We start from the raw sequence: 20,403 nt of genomic DNA on the forward strand, positions 1-20,403 counted from the left end.
GAACGGATATCTATACGAAATATCGGAAAAGTTGCGGCGGAAGTTACAATGAGTTAGAACTCCTTATGATAATCTGCCTATGTAAATATTATACCAACGAACTTACAGATATTTTAAAATATTGCTTTAAAAGTTAATATTATTACCTAAAGTATTTCCTAAACCTAAAATTCGAAACAAGGTACACCTAGCTAGCCTACTTAACCTAGAAAACAAATCTACCCAACACCAGCTGAATTCCTTGTTAAAAAATTCAAATATATATCACTACTCCGAATTTCTGCCAACAAGCACTAAACACCAATATATAAATAGCACTAAATGGAACACATACACACAAAATTTAAACAATTTCAATAGGTTTCAACTACTATTATCACTACAATAATGCAAGAGCTCTCTCAACAGCCAACCATTCACAGACGCATTCAACAAGGGTAGCGCTGACACGGATTCAGAATTATTTGATAAGATAATCAGCGATGTGGGAAACGACATGGAAAGAAATGTGATTGTAGCGGGAGGTCTGAATTTACCAAATGTCAATTAGGAAGGAAATGCGAACGACAGGAAGCAAGACCAAGAAATAGCAATATGGGAAGGACAGCTGATTCAGAAAGTGATGGAACCAACTAGAGGGAAAAGTATCCTGAATGCGGTGCTGGTAAAACGAGATGAGCTCTATAGAGAAACCGAAGTAATAGATGGCATTAGTGATCATGAAGCTGTTTTTGTCGTTAAAAATAAATGTGAAGGAAAGGAAGGTCTTAAAAGTAGGACTATTAGGCAGTACCATATGGCTGATAAAGCAGGCATGAAGCAGTTTCTAAAAAGTAACTATGATCGATGGAAAACGGTAAATAAAAATGTAAACAGACTCTGGGATGACTTTAAAGCAATTGTTGAGGAATGTGAAAATAGGTTTGTACCTTTAAAGGAGGTAAGGAATGGTAAAGATCCACTATATTATAACAGAAGTAAAGAGAAACTGAAGGAACTTACTAGGAAATTGAACCTAGCAAAGAAGTTAGCTAAGGATAACATTATGGCAAGCATAATTGGCAGCCATACAAATTTTAGTGAAAAATGGAAGGGTATGTATACATATTTTAAGGCAGAAACAGGTTCCAAGAAGGATATTCCAGGAATAATTAATGAACAAGGGGAGTGTGTGTATGAGGATCTTCAAAAGGCAGAAATATTCAGTCAGCAGTATGTTAAAATTGTTGGTTACAAGGATAATGTCCAGACAGAGGAGGGGACTAACGCTAAAGAAGTATTAAAATTTACATATGATAACAATGGCATTTACAATCAGATACAAAATTTGAAAACCCAAAAATTGGCTGGAATTGATAAGATTTCTCGGGATAGACTACAGACAATGGATTGGGGAATAGTACCATATCTGAAGTACTGTACTTGTATCATCATTGTTTGGTTGAAGGAGCTATACCAAATGAATGGAGAGTTGCTATAGTAGCCCCTGTGTATAAAAGAAAGGGTGATAGACATGAAGCTGAAAATTACAGGCCAGTAAGTTTGACATGCATTGCATGTAAGCTTTGGGAAGGCATTCTTTCTGATTATATTAGACATGTTTGCAAAATTAATAACTGGTTCGATAGAAGGCAGTTCGGTTTTAGGAAAAGTTATTCCACTGAAGCTCAACTTTTAGGATTCCAGCAAGATATTGCAGATATCTTGGATTCAGGAGGTCGAATGGACTGTATCGTGATCGACCTGTCTAAAGCATTTGATAGAGTAGATCATGGGAGACTACTGGCAAAAATGAGCGCAACTGAACTAAACAAAAGAGTGACAATGGGTTGCGATATTTCTAGAAAATAGATCTCAGAGAATTAGAGTAGGCGAAGCTTTATCCAACCCTGTAATAATTAAGAAAGGAATTCCTCAAGGCAATATTATTGGACCTTTATGTTTTCTTATATATAAATGATATGAGTAAACAAGTGTATCCAGAGGTAAAGCTTTTTGCGGATGATGTTATTTTGTATAGAGTAATAAATAAGTTACAAAATTGTGAGCAACTGCAAAGTGACCTCGATAATGTTGTGAGATGGACAGCAGGCAATGATATGATGATAAACGGGGTTAAAGGTCAGTTTGTGAGTTTCACAGATAGGAAAAGTCCTCTCAATTTTAATTACTGCGTTGATGGGGTGAAAGTTCCTTTTGGGGTTCATTGTAAGTATCTAGGTGTTAATATAAGGAAAGATCTTCATTGGGATAATCACATAAATGGGATTGTAAATAAAGGGTACAGATCTCTGCACATGGTTATGAGGGGTTAGGGGTTGTAGTAAGGATGTAAAGGAGAAGTCATAAGTCTCTGCTAAGACCCCAACTAGAGTATGGTTCCAGTACATGGGACCCTCACAAGGATTACATTATTCAAGAACTGGAAGAAATCCAAAGAAAACAGCTCAATTTGTTCTGGGTAATTTCCAACAAAAGAGAAGCATTGCAAAAATGTTGCAAAGTTTGGGCTGGGATGAACTGAGAGAAAGAAGACAAGCTGTTCGACTGAGTGGTATGTTGTAGGTTATAAATTTAATTTTTTGTCCGTATTGAAGATCTACTTGTGATACAAATTCTTATCATTTTGTTAAATACCACCTATTCAATACAACAATAACGTAATAAAAACTTACATACTTATTAATTTGTTAATATGGTAAATGTTTTGCTCCTTTTCCGTGAGCATCATCAGCCAATTATCATTTACTTAAGGTTATATAAGATCGTGAATCTATTCTAATGGATTAAATTATTCTTGTAAACCTGATTGACAAATCTTATAATATTTTACAAGTCATGTAACAATAAAATTATGTCCTTTTGTGGGTTACTGTAGTCACGTCCTAGTTCGTGAACCATGGGCAACGGCTGAGTGGCCTAGTAAGTGGTTCTGAGAGTCGGGATACCAGTTGCTATGGAATGGGAGTGGGCATCTCGGACATATTCTGAGTCATGGCCCTCCTTGTGCTCAAGCGGCTAGGACTATACAATTAACCGGTGGTCCATAACCCGTTAGAGGAGAGATCCTCACTTGGACTATGTGCAAGTAGGGTAGCTTCCTGCTTCATGAATTTACCGAGCTCAGAACATTTTAAGCAAGCCTCGGACCTATGGGAGTAACGGAGTCCCACTCCCATTTGACAGGCGAGGGACTCCTTGGAAACAACTTGGCGAACAAAATGGAATTCGATGGGGAGCCATCAATATTAATGGGGCTTACGGAAGAAAGAAAGTAGAACTGGCTGAGTCAGCAAAGAGGATGCATCTGGACGTGCTAGGAGTAAGTGATATTCGGGTAAGGGGAGATAACAAGGAAGAGATAGGAGATTATAAATTGTACTTGACGGGTCTTAGAAAGGGCAGAGTCTGGGGTAGGGCTCTTTATCAGGAATACCATTGCACGCAACAGAGTTTCTGTTAGGCACGTAAATGAGCGAATGATATGGGTAGATTTGTCAGTTGGAGGAATTAGGACTAGAATTGTGTCCGTGTATTCACCATGTAAGGGTGCAGATGAGGGTGAAGTTGACAATTTTTGTGAAGTATTGAGTGACATCGTGGTCAGGGTCAACAGCAAGGATAGAATAGTGCTAATGGGCGATTTCAATGCGAGAGTTGGGAATGGAACTGAAGGATACGAAAGGGTGATTGGTAAATGTGGGGAAGATATGGAAGCTAATGGGAATGGGAAGCATTTGCTGAACTTCTGTGCTAGTATGGGTTTAGCTGTTACGAATACATTCTTCAAGCATAAGGCTATTCACCGCTACACATGGGAGGCTAGGGGTACCATATCCATAATAGACTATATCTTAACAGACTTGGAATTCAGGAAATCTGTTAGGAATGTACGAGTTTTCTGCAAATTTTTCGATGATACAGACCACTATCTGATCTGTAGTGAACTAAGTATCTCTAGGCCTAGGGTAGAGAAAGTGAAATCTGTCCGCAAACGATTAAGAGTAGAAAATCTCCAGGATGAGGAAACTAGACAGAAGTACATGGAGGTTATTAGTGAGAAGTTTCAAACAGTAGACAGTAAGCAGGTTCAGGATATAGAAAGTGAATGGGTGGCATACAGGGATGCTGTAGTAGAAACAGCAAGGGAATGCCTAGGAACAACTGTGTGTAAAGATGGGAAAAGGTGAACCATGGTGGAATGATGAAGTGAGAGCAGCTTGTAAATGTAAAAAGAAGGCTTATCAGGAATGGCTCCAAACAAGGACCGAGGCAGACAGGGATTTGTACGTAGATGAAAGAAACACAGCGAAACAAATAGTTGTTGAATCCAAAACAAAGTCATGGGAAGATTTTGGTAACAACCTGGAAAGGCTAGGTCAAGCAGCAGGGAAACCTTTCTGGACAGTAATAAAGAATCTTAGGAAGGGAGGGAAAAAAGAAATTAACAGCGTTTTGAGTAATTCAGGTGAACTCATAATAGATACCACAGAATCACTGGAGAGGTGGAGGGAATATTTTGAACATCATCTCAATGTTAAAGGAAATCATCCTGGTGGTGTTGCGAACAGCAAAGCTCATCTGCCGGTGGCTCCAAGTAGCCTACACAGTGGCCTCCATGGTATGCACTAGCCAGCGTCTTGGTAGGTGTGATAGGCACCAACTGATGAGCCCAGCCTAGCACACGAGAGCGAGACACTGGCAAACAGGAATGAGTTAGCTGGAAAATTTATGATGTCCAATAACAGACTATTTATATTGGTATTAGTTAGGGTTTGGAATAACTTACCAAGAGAGATGTTCAATATATTTCCAATTTCTTCAAAATCATGTAAGAAAAGGCTAGGAAAACAGATAGGGAATTTTCCACCTGGGCGACTGCCCTAAATGCAGATGAGTATTGATTGATTGTGTATGGGATCATCACCATGATTACTTGTTTCGAGAACTGGAAGAAATTCACAGGAAAGCAGCTCAATTTGTTCTGGGAGATTTCTGAAAAAAGAGTAGTGTTACAAAAATGTTGTAAAGTTTGGGCTGGGAAGACCTGGGAGAAAGGAGACTAGCTGTTTGACTAAGTGGTATGTTACATGTAATGAACTTCATGGTGGTCCGTATTGAAAATTGTGTATTATCTTAAAACAATTAAGTTTATTAAAATGGTCAACCTATTCAATACAATACATTCATAAGAATGTTTATAACTTATACAGAACACTCAAAATGGGACATGTTTTGCCTTAGTTGTGGGCATCTTCAGCCTAAATTTCATCCTCAAAATCAAATGTTACCGGGATCCCGGTATTCTCATATTGAACCATCTTAATAGCTAAAATACTGTCTTTTTACTGACAGGTGAACAATTATTTAATGGAGTTCATGAAGCAGTCTTTAAAATTAATTCATTAAAATATCTGAAGTTGGCACCTATTATCATGTGGTTATCACGTGGTTAGGTAACCTCAGTCTTGTAAATCAATGTTTAACAAATACAGATATATTAACACTTGATACAAAATAAACACGACATTAGGACACTATGTACAGTCACAGGATAAAGAGATTTGAGATATAAGTTATCTGGATGTTAATAAAATATTTGTTGTTTGTTAACATCTATCGATAGTATTCCAAGGACATTATTAAAAAAACCTCTTGATGCTTATAAAATCGTAGTCCTATTTTTTCTAAATTCAAACTGTAGGAGTATTTGAGTGGGGAAGTTTCAAAATATTAAGCATGCAACCTTTTATCTATCTATCTATCTATCTATCTATCTATCTATCTATCTATATATATAAGTATATTTTTTGTATATATATATATATATATATATATATATATATATATATATATATATATATATATATATATATATATACAAAAAATACGTGTTTCTTTATTTTTAAAAGAGATCAAAAGTACCAATTTTCAGGTCTGTAATATCTTCAGTTTCTGAGATATAAGAACTTGTCCTGACTGACTGACTGATTCATCATCGCCGAGCCAAAACTACTGGACATAAAGAAATGAAATTTTGGGGATATATTCATATTAAGATGTAGGTGCTCGCTAAGAGAGGATTTTTGGATATTCCGTCACTAAGGGGGTGAAAAGGGGGGTGAAACTTTAAAGTGAGTGTATCTATATCTCAAAACTTTAAAAGTTTACAGATGTAAAAATTGCTATTTAGAATCTTCATTAAAAATAAAGAAACAGGTATTCTTTTGTTTTCGGAAAATCCCAATAGGAAGGGTGTAAAAAGGTGAATAATGGGTTGAATGCCTTTCATGGGGCTACTTATATTTCAGAACCTGAAGATATTACAGACCTGAAAAGTGGTATTTTGGATCTACTTTAAAAGTAAAGAAACACGTATTTTTTCGTTTTTGGAAAAGCCAATTAATGGCGGTTAAACAGGAGTGACAAATTGGGGTGAATTTTTGAAAGACTATATCTACAGTCTATCTTGGAAACGTAAAATGTTACAGACGTAAAAAGTGGGTGTAAATCTCCTGTAAATGTAAAGAAATATAGGTGATTTGTTTTTGGAAACTCCACTTAAGGGGAACTCAAAAGGAGTAAAATTTTAAAATGAGAATTTTTACAGTATATCTAAAAAACTTAATATGTTACAGAAGTGAAAAATGGTATTTTTTTATCTCTATTAAACATAAGGAAAAGTGTATTTTTAGTTTTCGGAAATACCACTTGGGTGGAGGGGGGGTGGGTAAAAGTGACTGAAAATGGTGATGAATTCTTTTAATTAGGCTACTGATATCTCAAAAATGAAGATGTTACAGACGTGAAATTTGATATTTGCAATCTGCTTTAAAAGTAAAGAAACACGTATTCTCGGAAAATCCAACGAAGGAGGGGGGGTGGTGAAATAATTGAAAAATTAATTGTATGAGAATACATACATCTAATAAAAACTAAAGTTGTTACACACGTGAAAATTCGTGTTTGGATCTCCTTTAAAAACAAAGAAAAACGCGTATTGGTGGGGAAACCATCTTGGAGGGCGGGAGTGTAAAGGAGTTGAATTCCTTTCATGAGGACACATAAATCAGTGACTGAAGGAGTTAGAGTCGTGATAATTGGTATTTAGAAGATCCTTTACTATTAAAGAAACAAGTATTTTTTTGCGGGAAAATTTACTTAGGGGAGGGGGGGATTATTGTGAAATGAAGTGAAAAAAAGTAAATTATTTTTATGGGGATACTTATATCTCAAAACTGAAGGTAATAGACGTGAACACTGGTGTTTGGAATCTCCCTTAAACATAAAGAAACAAGCATTCTTTTAATTTTTTCGGGGGGGGGGGGGGGGGGGGGTTGGCGGTAAATAAATTTAACGGCGGTGGGGTGAAGAAGGAGGTGAGACCAATTGATTTTACTGTTATTAATGTACTTATAAGGATCCTCCGTTGCTCAGGCGGCAGCGCGCCGGCCTCTCACAGCTGGCTTCCGTGGTTCAAATCCCGGTCACTCCATGTGTCATTCGTGCTGGACAAAACGGAGGCGGGACAGGTTTTTCTTCGGATAGTCCGGTTTTCCCTGTCATCAGCCATTCCAGCAACACATAATAGTAATAATAATAATAATAATAATAATAATAATAATAATAATATTCCGGACAGTCGCCAAATGTGCGGACCGCACTGGAAACGGCTCCTGGACGGGTAATGACTAAGAATGCAGTCCGGCCGCGGGTTCAGTGCCACCAAGGCACCCAATATGACAGCACGCCGGATCTCCTGAAGGATTTTATCCATATTAAAAATATTATAGGAAAAGATGGCAACAATTTACGGACCCAACTGACCGGGAGGAATACCTGAGCCCAGCCCGGGAAGTACGAAATCGATTGCTGGAAAGGAAGATTTAAAAATGGGAGGAAACCTGCCGTAAAATAATAGAAAACCAGTCAGATCGGGAATTTTGGTGGATTCTCGCAGAAAACTAGTCAGATCGCGAATTTTGGCGGATTATATATCTAAAACAATAAGCATTCAATTATAAATTTCAGTATAATACCGTAGCGAAGCACGGGTATCTTGCTAGTATTTAATAATTGCAGTAATTTAGGTAATGCTTCATAAGTGGGATTCTTAGTATCTGAATAGTCGTTTAAATTATGGTCTTTATTAAAGTGCTGATCGAGAAAAATGTAAATATTCTCATATTCATTTATTGACCTTCCTTTGTTCAATTTCTTGAGGATCGTAAGATCTTGATTTATGGTTGTAAACCGATTGCGTGTATCTCTCATGTGGATGCTCATAGCAGAAAACTTCTTAGGTTTACTCGCGTTGTAATGCTCTTGGCATCTAGTGTGGAACCTGCGGCCTGTTTGACCTATATACACTGACTGACAGAGCAAATGCAACACCAAGAAGGAGTGGTTCGAAAGGGATGAAAGTTGGGGAAAAAACAGAGACGGCACGGACGAATAATTGATGTTTATTTCAAACCGATATGCAGGTTACACAATGCGCACGGCATCGACTCAGTAGGATGTAGGACCACCGCGAGCGGCGATGCACGCAGAAACACGTCGAGATACAGAGTCATTAAGAGTGCGGATGGTGTCCTGAGGGATGGTTCTCCATTCTCTGTCAACCATTTGCCACAGTTGGTCGTCCGTACGAGGCTGGGGCAGAGTTTGCAAACGGCGTCCAATGATATCCCACACGTGTTCGATTGGTGAGAGATCCGGAGAGTACGCTGGCCACGGAAGCATCTGTACACCTTGTATAGCCTGTTGGGAGATGCGAGCAGTGTGTGGGCGGGCATTATCCTGCTGAAACAGAGCATTGGGCAGCCCCTGAAGGTACGGGAGTGCCACCGGCCGCAGCACATGCTGCACGTAGCGGTGGGCATTTAACGTGCCTTGAATACGCACTAGAGGTGACGTGGAATCATACGCAATAGCGCCCCAAACCATGATGCCGCGTTGTCTAGCGGTAGGGCACTCCACAGTTACTGCCGGATTTGACCTTTCTCCACGCCGACGCCACACTCGTCTGCGGTGACTATCACTGACAGAACAGAAGCGTGACTCATCGGAGAACACGACGTTCCACCATTCCCTCATCCAAGTCGCTCTAGCCCGGCACCATGCCAGGCGTGCACGTCTATGCTGTGGAGTCAATGGTAGTCTTCTGAGCGGACGCCGGGAGTGCAGGCCTCCTTCAACCAATCGACGGGAAATTGTTCTGGTCGATATTGGAACAGCCAGGGTGTCTTGCACATGCTGAAGAATGGCGGTTGACGTGGCGTGCGGGGCTGCCACCGCTTGGCGGCGGTTGCGCCGATCCTCGCGTGCTGACGTCACTCGGGCTGCGCCTGGACCCCTCGCACGTGCCACATGTCCCTGCGCCAACCATCTTCGCCACAGGCGCTGCACCGTGGACACATCCCTATGGGTATCGGCTGCGATTTGACGAAGCTACCAACCTGCCCTTCTCAGCCCGATCACCATACCCCTCGTAAAGTCGTCTGTCTGCTGGAAATGCCTCCGTTGACGGCGGCCTGGCATTCTTAGCTATACACGTGTCCTGTGGCATACGACAACACGTTCTACAATGACTGTCGGCTGAGAAATCACGGTACGAAGTGGGCCATTCGCCAACGCCGTGTCCCATTTATCGTTCGCTACGTGCGCAGCACAGCGGCGCATTTCACATCATGAGCATACCTCAGTGACGTCAGTCTACCCTGCAATTGGCATAAAGTTCTGACCACTCCTTCTTGGTGTTGCATTTGCTCTGTCAGTCAGTGTAAGAACAAAAACACTGTGCACATGTTAGTCTGTAAATTCCCAGAACTTGTGAAGGGATCGTTATTATGGTTTACAACATTATGATTGAAAAATTTAATGTAATAACTGTTGTGAGTTTTGTATGTTATGTGTGTTCGAAACACTGTGGATGCGTGAATTATTGTACGTGAAAGATGCGTAATTAGATTTGTCTGGTTTATCTGGGGTGAGGTTTGTCAGTGACTTTGCTTTCACTTTATTAATGATCCTGTTAATCATTACTGTGTTATAACCATTAAATTTGGCTAAATTCCTAATGTGTTTTAATTTGTTCTTTCGACTTTCTGGTGAAAGGGGAATCTTGAATTCTCGATGGACTAAGTTGTAGTATGCAGCCTGTTTTTGAAGTGTCGTGTGCAGCATATCATTTTTAATTGTTATGGGGGAATTAGTAGGTTTTCTGTAGATTTGAAAATTGAAACAATTTTTTCAGCGTGTAGTAGTTAGTCTAAGAAGTTCAACGAGCTGTAAATCTAGTCTTCTTTTGTAAATTTTATATTATAATCCAGGGCATTGAGGAATTCTAAGATTCTATCACGTTTGTTTATTTCGTTATCGATAACAAACGTGTCATCCACATAACGTAACTACAGTTTGATACCTTTTATCTCTGTCAAAATTTAATTCTTTTCTAAGAAATCCATGTATATGTCTGCTAATATACCTGAAATGGGGTCACCCATTGCCAGGCCTTTCTGATATATTTTGCCATTAAAAGCAAATTAGTTATTTGTTAGTACAAAGTTCAATAACTTAATTCTTCAATTTCGAGCTTACTAAATTGGCTGTATTTGTCAAGGTTCCTTTTTATAATTTTGATAGTTTCATAAACTGGGATGTTGGGATACATGTTTTTTTATATCATACGACCACATTAGGGCCTACGTGATTAGGTTGTAATGTAAACTTATTTAACCTATTACAAAAATCTATTGAGTTTCTTATGGGTTCAGTATTATGAAATTTGTAATATTTTCTGAGAAATCTGTGTAGATATCTGGAGGCATTATAGGTCAGGCTATTTCTGCAATTTATTATGGGCTGTATGGGAACTTCTTTCTTGTGAATTTTCGATAAGGCCCTTGCTGTGGGTAGCTTGGGGTTCATGTTGATAAGTTTTTGCTGTTCCGTTTCTTTCAGTGGGAAGGTTGAGTTTTTTAATATAGATTTTAGACTTTGCTGTGTTTTATTTATCAGGTCCTTGTTGATAATTGTGTACGACATGTCCGAGAAGAATTCTTCTGTTTTACTGATGTATTCACTTTTATTCATCAACACCGTGGCTCCCCCTTTATCTGCTTTAGAAACAATAATACTATTATTGCCATTGATATTTTCACAGCCCGTGCTTATAGACATGATATTTGGCTTTTGGGCTTATGCAGTGTCAAGAAAATAAGGTGAAATTCTTTACATTTCGCAAAGAACTGTGCTCTGCATCATCAGAAGAAAATCTTGACTGTCCACGAGAAAGGCTTGTTTAAGAAGATATCAATATTCTCATACTGAACCATCTTAATAGCTAAAATAGTGAAAATGAAAATGAAAACCTACAACCTGTTTTCCAGTCTTAGACCGGGTCAGGAATGTAATGAATGAAACATATATAGGCTAGTATTACAATGGGGTCGCCACTCACAAGGCGATTATTAATGACTGATAAATGCAATGAAATGATAATGGAGAGTGTTGCTCGAATGAAAGATGACAGGGAAAACCAGAGTACCCGGAGAAAGACCTGTCCTGCCTCTGCATTGTCCAGCACAAATCTCACATGGAGTGACCGGGATTTGAACCATGGTATCCAGCGGTGAGAGGCCGACGCGCTGCCATCTGAGCCACAGAGGATCCAGCTAAAATAGTACGAGTTAAAAATACAATCTTCAGTCTTTTTACTGGCAGGTGAACAGTTATTTAATGGAGTTCTTGAAGCAGTCTTTAAAATGAATTCATTAAAGTATCTGGTGATGGCACCTATTAAAATATTATCATGTGGCTAGGTAACTTCCGTCTTATAAATCAATGTTTAAAACATAACATTTGAGTGTTATGTATAAGTTATAAACATTCTTATGAATGTATTGTATTGAATAGGTTGACCATTTTAATAAACTTAATTGTTTTAAGATAATAAGTGGTATGTTCTGAGCTGTCAGTGGAGAGATGGCGTGGAATGACATTAGTACAAAAATAACTGAATGGTGTCTTTAAAAGTAGGAAAGATCACAATATGAAGATAAAGTTGGAATTCAAGAGGAAAAACTGGGGCAAATATTCGTTTATAGGAAGGGCATTTAGGGATTGGAATAGCTTACCAAGGGAAATTTTCAATAAATTTCCAATTTCTTTGCAATCATTTAAGAAAAGGCTAGGAAAACAACAGATAAGGAATCTGCCACCTGGGTGACTGCCCTAAATGCAGATCAGTAGTGACTGACCAGTCCTCTGCACACTTTTTTTTGTGCCCCTTCCCTTCCCTTCCCTTCCCTTCCCTTCCCTTCCCTTCCCTTCCCTTCCCTTCCCTTCCCTTCCCTTGTCATGGAAGTGCACAAAAATATGGCCACAAGAACTTGTGTTGTTAAAAACTCTAAGGATGCTCTTAGTGCATTCTTAGGAACTGTAGCATGCTTTTCTAGGAATCCAACTTACTTTCAATCGTTGTTCATGACATTTAAAAAAGTGTTCTGGGTGTTATGTTGAAGTGTCCTCTAAGGTTTGCAGGTTTCGAACTATCATTGGATAAAATATCCAAGCAAACAACACACTGCAGCTGTTCCTGTTTATTCACAAGAATGCTAGTGAAACCTAATTTTATATAATGGTCTTGATATTTGCACATTTATGTTTTTGTTGATTTATTAGTTAACCTTAGTGGCGAGAGCTGAAGCATATATGGAAGGTAAACGCACAACTAAATTCACATCCTATATTTTATTAGGTATTTTCCTGGGAGAACTCCTACTCGAAAAACTTTCACGAAATTGCTTTTTACCACTGTGAACTAGCTACTTCTCCACGATTATGAGGATACATTTACCACTAAAAAAAAAAAAAAAAAAAAATGTTAACTACCCTTACTCAGAACATGCAGAAATCCATCTGTACAGCACACTGTACTGTTCACTCATAGTCTTTGCACTGACAGTAGTTTTAGGCTGAAAAAGGCAAATCTATTTTGATAGTGTAGCGAGGCAATGGTGGTAACATTGTCAAGTGGCTCATTGTCGTTAAGCTACAATGGGTGGAATTTGGATCTGAAAGGGCGCTGGGATTATTGCCGAGGTCAAAGACGTGTGACAGCACCAAATCTCCGAACTCATGCTTACAGTGTCTAATTGCCAGTCTTTCTGGCCAGAACTTGTGAAATTCTAAGTAATCATTCAGGGACTGACAGTTTTATCTTATTTAAACTCTGGTGCATCCTTTCACTTCAAAAACACTCACAATATGCTACGAAGTGCATGCGTCATTTTGGTAAAAGTCTAATTTTTTTACATTAACTGTATACCTGGTGTACTCCCAGATACAGAACTGGAACCTCAGAAGGTTGTATTTTGATGAGAAAGGGGTATGGATTCAATTTAGAAGCTGGCAAGTATGTACTGACCGACGTAAGTGCAAGGATTTGATGTGTAACCACTCACGAAGAATACATATTGAATTGCTGTGCTACTTTAATGCAATGGTCCTGAATGGTTTAGGCTACTACACTGAACCTCCAAAACAGGAATCGATCACGTCATAACAAACAGATTCAAATTCTTATCATGCTAAGGTTATAGACTGCCATATTTCTGATCACAGTGGTCAGTAAATAAGTATATCATAAAACTTCAGTCCAGCATAAGAATGTAATCAAACACAGCATTCAATAATTACTTGAAAGAACTTCAGACAAAAAAAAAAAATAATAATAATAAAAAAACGTGGGATGTATTTTATGAGATTTTCAAAATCCACTATAATGTAACCTATATGGTAAAGTGAGAAAGAAAGTTGAGAAAAAAACATTGGTAGATAGGTTAGAATCATAAGAAATGAACTACATTCAATAGAAAATTAAATCAGCATATGAGATTTTCAAGTCAACCAGTACAGAATTATCATTGTAAGTACAAAATCAGAGCTCACTATGGGGAGACTTACTAAATTAATGGATGAAAACGTTACTAGAAAGCTAACAAAATTCAGTAACGTGACTAAATCTGCATGAAAGATTGTAAATGAAATAAGAAAGGAAGATGAACTTTGTAACAACAATCCTAAAAAAAAAAAAAAAAAAAAAAAAATTCTACAATTACTCACCCACAAGAAGTGTGCACTATTTTCAATAAATTCTTTGGTAATGCCACTAATGGAACTAATACAGGAAATTGTTTTCATGAGATTAACAACCTACCTAAATTAGGTAAAACAGTTTACTTATTCCCCATGACTATCCAAGAATTAGACATCGACAGCCTAGGAAATTCTCCTTTAACTGGGTGCGACGGAATCTCTTCAAAATTATTGAAACGGTGAGAGAGTGAGCTTAATATTCCATTAATGAACCTTGTAAACCAAGCATTGACGAGTAGAATTTTCCCAGGATGTCTGAAAACTAGTAACATTAAACCTGTTCATAAGAAAGGAGCAGCCAGTGATACAAACAACTACAGGCCAATAACTATAACTTCAGCTTTAGGTAAACTCTATGAGAAAATTATTTTAAATCACCACCTTGCAAAGTTTTTTTTAAGCATTCTCTTAGAAATTTTCGAAATGGATTCAGGAAAGATTTGATAACTGTTACTGCTCTAGCAGCTTTTACTCAATGTTTTAAATATCGCTCTAATATTGATCACAATTTTGTTAGTTCAGTATTTTTCAACTTATCTAAAGCCTTTGATAGTGTAGTCCACGATCTATTGCTAAAGAAACTAGAATGCTATGATGTCTGTGGTGTCACATTACATCTGCTAACTTCTTACAACAGCATAAGCAGTGCATTGGGAGTAAATTACAAAATAGATAACGAGGTAAAAAAGTTAAATTTCCCTTTGAAACCACATATAGCGGTATTCTTCAAGTTACACTTTTGGGACCTTTTCTCTATCTCTTGTATGTTAATGAAATGCAGAACTTGGAAACTCCATCATTGTACCCTATGCAAATGAAATATATGTTATTACTTGGGAAAAATACAGGGAATCAATGGTACAAAATCTTGATGCATCCTTCAAACATAACAGATATTCACTTCGAATTTCCTTATGGTGAACCCTGACAAACTAATGTGGTGAACTTTGATTTTAAAAGGGATTGCAATGATATAAGTATTCAGCTAACGAGCATATACCTTCAAATAACAGATGTTACTAAAATCTTATGCACTGTTCTGGATAGTCATATCCCATATGTCTTGGAAGAATCATGTTAACTATGTCTGTAAAAAGTTAACATCTGGAATATTTTTATTACGTAGAGTATCAAAAATTGTAGATACAAATGTATTACTAAAAGTGTACTATGGAGTAATATACCCTTACTTGAGATATGGGATAGTTGTCTGGAATTGTATGATAAATGAATATTTTGAACAACTCTCCAAGGATCACCTTTCGCATTCCAAATCGAAGTATTTGCAAACATTCTTTCATAACTCACAATATTATGACACTTTCTTCCATATATATCTATAAAACCTATTCTGTTTATTAAGCACAACAAAACAATGACTATAAGTAGCAATAAGGTCCATAATTATAACACAAGAATTAGGAATGATTACCACAAGCGTTTCCCAATGCACTAAAAAGATGGACCATAGCCCATATGTGAATGGTACGTTACTCGACAACAAGTTGCCTATGGATATAAAAAATCTGAAGAAGCGAGAAATCCACCACACAAACACTGCATGCCCGTCAAGATTCCGTTTGGGAAGAGTGGTAAAGTCTGCCTGAACTGAACGTATAGTGCCTTGTCAGAAGCTGACAAGACATTGTAAAGCTGTTTTCTATGCAAGGGGTGGCCATACTATTTATTAAGACGCTTAATTTTCCACGTAACTATTTTGGGTGTACGACCAAAATTGTTAAAACAAATCTGAGTCTTTTCCAGGCAACACTGTACTGATATCTGACAGATACATCATGACTGGGTACATAACATTTTAAAGCATGACCGACAGTGGGTTAAATTTAAGTACATCTCCAGCAATGACGGATGTTGTAAGGTAAGTTTGATATCAATGGATGAACTGAAGTTGTAAGAAAGTTCCTCATCCAACACTGGTGATGCCACTGGTTCTGCTGTAGTAGTACTGAAAAAAAGTTACCTCCATCTATACATATGAAACACTAGGCTGATTTTTGTTACTGCAAGTTTGAGAGAACAGCTGAACCGATTGACATTATGAAGCATTTTGACCAAAGCTCACGGTCTGTAGATTTGCGGAGTGTCTTTATAAGCTTAAAAATTTCTTGCCACATATTTTTAGATTATTAAAGAAAAAGGCAGCTTTCCAACTGGCCAAAGCGCTCGCCAGTACTTCAAGGCCACCTGGACTGTGGGAGCACAGAGGTATATGATGCAAGAGGGGAGGTGGAAGGGGGCAAGCACGCGTGTGCAGTCTGATGTCTTCCTGGTCAGTTGTTCCAGCCTGTGTTGCGTTGCAGAGAGTCACTTATCGAAGTAGATTATTTCCAATTCAGTGTTTGAAGCACAGTTTAAAGGCTGCTGTTTCATGAATTTGATTCTCAGATGTGTTTTGGATATGCTATCATGATTACGGCTGGCCACTAAAAGTGTTTTAGAATATATATAACATCATATATGTATCTCAAATTGGATTTAAGGTTATGTTAATGGATGATGATGACCCAATTGTCGAGTCGAAACTAATCCCATGTGTACAAATATATATAACACAATAGCTTCTAAAGAGGGAGAGAAAAAGAGAAAGAAAAAGAGAGAGAGAGAGAGAGAGAGAGAGAGAGAGATTATGCATGCTAAAAATATTTTAAGATTTTAACCATTTATGTTTTTAATGTAAGTTGGTATTAATAGATCTTAGATTATCAGGAATTTTGTTTTGAGATGTCAAGTTTGCTGGTGAAGAGAGTAGGCCATCTCTCAAAACATGTGCGAGTAATAATTATGTAAACTTACAAATTTTTCATTTCATATAAAATAAGGTCTGCATAGAAACTGCACCAGACATAATTCACTGCAAGAATAAGGTTCCGAAAGTGGTTATGTGAAAATGATTACAATGGCAATTTTGATCCACAGCTAATGTTCACGTCTGACGAGGCACAGTTCCATCTTTCTGGACATGTAAATTCTTTAGATCTGCTATTGTGGAGTACTAAAAACCCATAAATTGTACAGGATGTGCCATTGCACCCCATTAAAATAGGGGTATGGTGTGCAGTAAGCGTACAGAGGATAATTGGGCCTATATTTTTTGGATGACAGATTTGTATGCAGGAACAATTTTGTATCCATGTTTTAATGAACTGACACAGGAAGAAAAGGATTATGGATATTTTCAACAGGACAGTGCCACAGCTGATACCATTTTTACTTCTATACACACTTTAGGTCCATGTAGCAATTGAGGCTTTCATGGCCGGCGTTACAAATCATGTCTGTGTTTTCCGGGCTTGTAGTCCGTGGTCCAAGAGTGAGTGAATGTCCCGACGTTTCATCAAAGACGGAGTTCGGCATTTTCAAGGGTGATATAGATGTTGATTCCCATAGGGAATTCCCTAGCACACGGGGACGAAACGCTGGCAACCATGAATGAGTTGGCTGGAAAATGTATAATGTCCAATAACGGACCATTTATATTGGTATTGTCAAGGGTTCCGACTGACTTTGATAGCAGTGAAGCTCTCAGTGGAATGAAGCGCATTTGTAATTCCACCTCATTATATAGTGCAGAATATGGTATGCTGCTCGCTTATTGGTCCACCGAGCTTCGCTGCTATCAAAGTCAGTCGGAACCCTTGACAATGCCGAACGCAGTCTTCGGTGAAATGTCAGGACATTTACTCACTCCTGGACCACGGCCTACAAGCCTGGAAAGCGCTGACGTAACTTTAGGACTAGTTTTTGATTACCAGATTAGTACAGTAGTACTGTGGTTTTTATCATTGGGGAAGCCTAAGGAGCAAGGTTTACCAAAATAATCCCCTTAGTATTGAAGAACTGAAGGTCGAAATAACACATGCAATAAAGCCTATTACCAAAGCGGAATTACAGAAAGTGGCAAATAATTTAAGTGATGAGAGCCACATCTTACTGCAGCAGGTCATTTTTAACAGTATTGGAAATAAAGTGTGAGTAACGAACCTATATACAAGAACAGTATTTTTAAAAACATATATATTTACATTTGTGGGGTTATTTTGTTCTTACTTTATTTTCTAGCTGCTAAATGTCTAGATTTGCCGGTAGTAACAGAACACACTCCGCATGGGTAAGTGTGAGCCAGGTTCTGTTGTAATCTAGCTTGCCCATTTTGTCACCTGTCACCTGACTTCCCACACTGCAGTTGTGAGAGCCAGAAGTTGGCCAGCAACAGAATGATCTACAGTTTCCTTGTAAAATGAGAGCACTGTACTACAAGAACTATATTCAGCATCAACAATTTTCACGCATAATAACTATAGGAATATGAAACATATTCGACAGAATGTAACTAAATAATAAATATATTTGATGGAATAAAAACCTGAACCTTTACGCTTAATTGTTGTATTGTGAGAATGTACATTGTAATGTTTATCATTGCTGCACTTGCAAAAAACACTATGTGCTAATGTTGTAGTAGGAATACTGACCCGCAGGATATTTATCATCAAGAGCAAGAATTATTTTAAATACCTCCACAATACTGAACCTTAAATGACAGAACCTTACCGGCCGAAGTTCTAAGCTGAAATATTTCACAGTTTTCACAGGTGCAATGCAATGAGATTATATATTTTACTCTGCTCCTGTTGTTCCGCAACCCTGATTTGTACCGTCTCTTAAAACAAATACTGCTTACATTGTTAACACCTGGATCTACAGAAGGTATGAAGTAATTTGAGAATTGCTACACACAGTTCACAATATTGTACACATAGTTCACAATATTATAGCTTGTGCTATATGTTTTGTTACACACAGTTTTGATAATCATCATTATCACCACAGCATCATTATCCAGATACAGTCAGTTTGGGTAAATATGGTTCCTTTCCCTCATAACCCCTTTCCCAAATCACTCTTCATTTTTGGATATATTTCAATAACTTCCTAAATAAATTTGGTTAAAAGACAAATGTATATTATGCTAATTAACCCTCTGAGGGTTTTGCAATAGAACATGCACATGTATGAATTTTCCTCACCTGCAGGGCAACTTCATCAAAACCCTTACTCAGCAAGTCTGTAAGAGCGGAAACAGCAGCTGTGTTGCCTGGCACTCTGTAAATTCCCACCACATCAAGCCCCTTCGTGTCCACTACACTGGCGCAAAGTTCCACCAATAAAGGAACAAATGTGCTGTATGATGACTGGAAAGGGAGAACAAAAGCAGTTGAAATCAACAAGAAAGAGAATGGAAAAATTGCCATATAAAATTATATATTGCACATACAACTCCTTAATACGCTGACCAAATTTTTACAAGTACCTTCCAATCCAACTATCTATGCCCATATTGTCCATATTTCATCTATAATATTTTTTGAAGTCAGGATTAAAGGTGAAAAGAGAAGAATAAAACAGTCAAGAGAATGGAGACGATGATGATAACAACAACAAATGCACTTTCAGCAACTCAGACTATGTTATTTCGAGAAGAGAGAACCTAGAGCAGTGCAACTACAATATATAATAAATTCACACACCGGTGTACATTCTTCTAGTGGTATTCCAAATGTGACATTATCTGGATGCTGTGCAGTAGGTGAATTTGGAGAACTTGCACCGTGCTGTATCCGTCGGAACTGGCGAGCGACTCTTCCTTTCCAAGTCTTGTGTTTTGGAGATGGAAGCTGATCTGAAATGCAAAGGAGATATGCTTCAGTGAAGGATATGATCAAATTACAATAGGCATTATACGCAGAAATTTGGAGTTGTGAGGTCAAAATTACAGTACTATGGTAAAAGTCATGCCTTTACAACATTACAGACCTGATTTGAACGCCATAGCTATCATGCTATCTACTTCCTTCTGGAACCATCAGTGTACAGCTATTGGTGAACATAATTATGTCACGCTTTCCTGTATCACTATAAAATTAGGGATTCCCAAAAAAAGTACATTAACTTGGACTCGCTGCAGAGGACCCCACACAGTCTGCTTACTCGTGAGCTGGTAAGGCAGGTCAAGTCATGTTGAAGACCATTCAAGTACCTTCAATTTGACTTCATTATTTGGATGTTGAAGCTACGGGACATGGTAAAAGGCAATTGGGTTACGTACGTGTGTTAAGATCAAGAAAACTTTGTGATGTGTCATGTCACTTTATACGGGTAATCCATAGTTTTCAAAATTTCATGGAATTGTCACAACTCAAGCCATGAATTGTGATCCAT

At 38.0% G+C, this 20,403-nt stretch overlaps 1 protein-coding gene across 1 annotated transcript in view; it reads right to left on the minus strand.

The window, feature by feature from the left end:
• RhoGAP19D (Rho GTPase activating protein at 19D) overlaps window positions 1-20,403 on the minus strand; it is a 528,281-nt gene that overhangs the window by 253,991 nt on the left and 253,887 nt on the right. Inside the window, exons 17-18 of the mRNA XM_068226072.1 lie at window positions 19,713-19,864; window positions 19,212-19,376 (exon numbers count right to left, since the gene is read on the minus strand). Of these exons, the coding sequence (XP_068082173.1) occupies window positions 19,212-19,376; window positions 19,713-19,864 (317 nt within the window). The remainder of the gene's footprint in view (window positions 1-19,211; window positions 19,377-19,712; window positions 19,865-20,403) is intronic.

This window comes from Anabrus simplex, chromosome 2 (genome assembly GCF_040414725.1).
Source record: "Anabrus simplex isolate iqAnaSimp1 chromosome 2, ASM4041472v1, whole genome shotgun sequence".
NCBI lineage: Eukaryota > Metazoa > Arthropoda > Insecta > Orthoptera > Tettigoniidae > Anabrus > Anabrus simplex.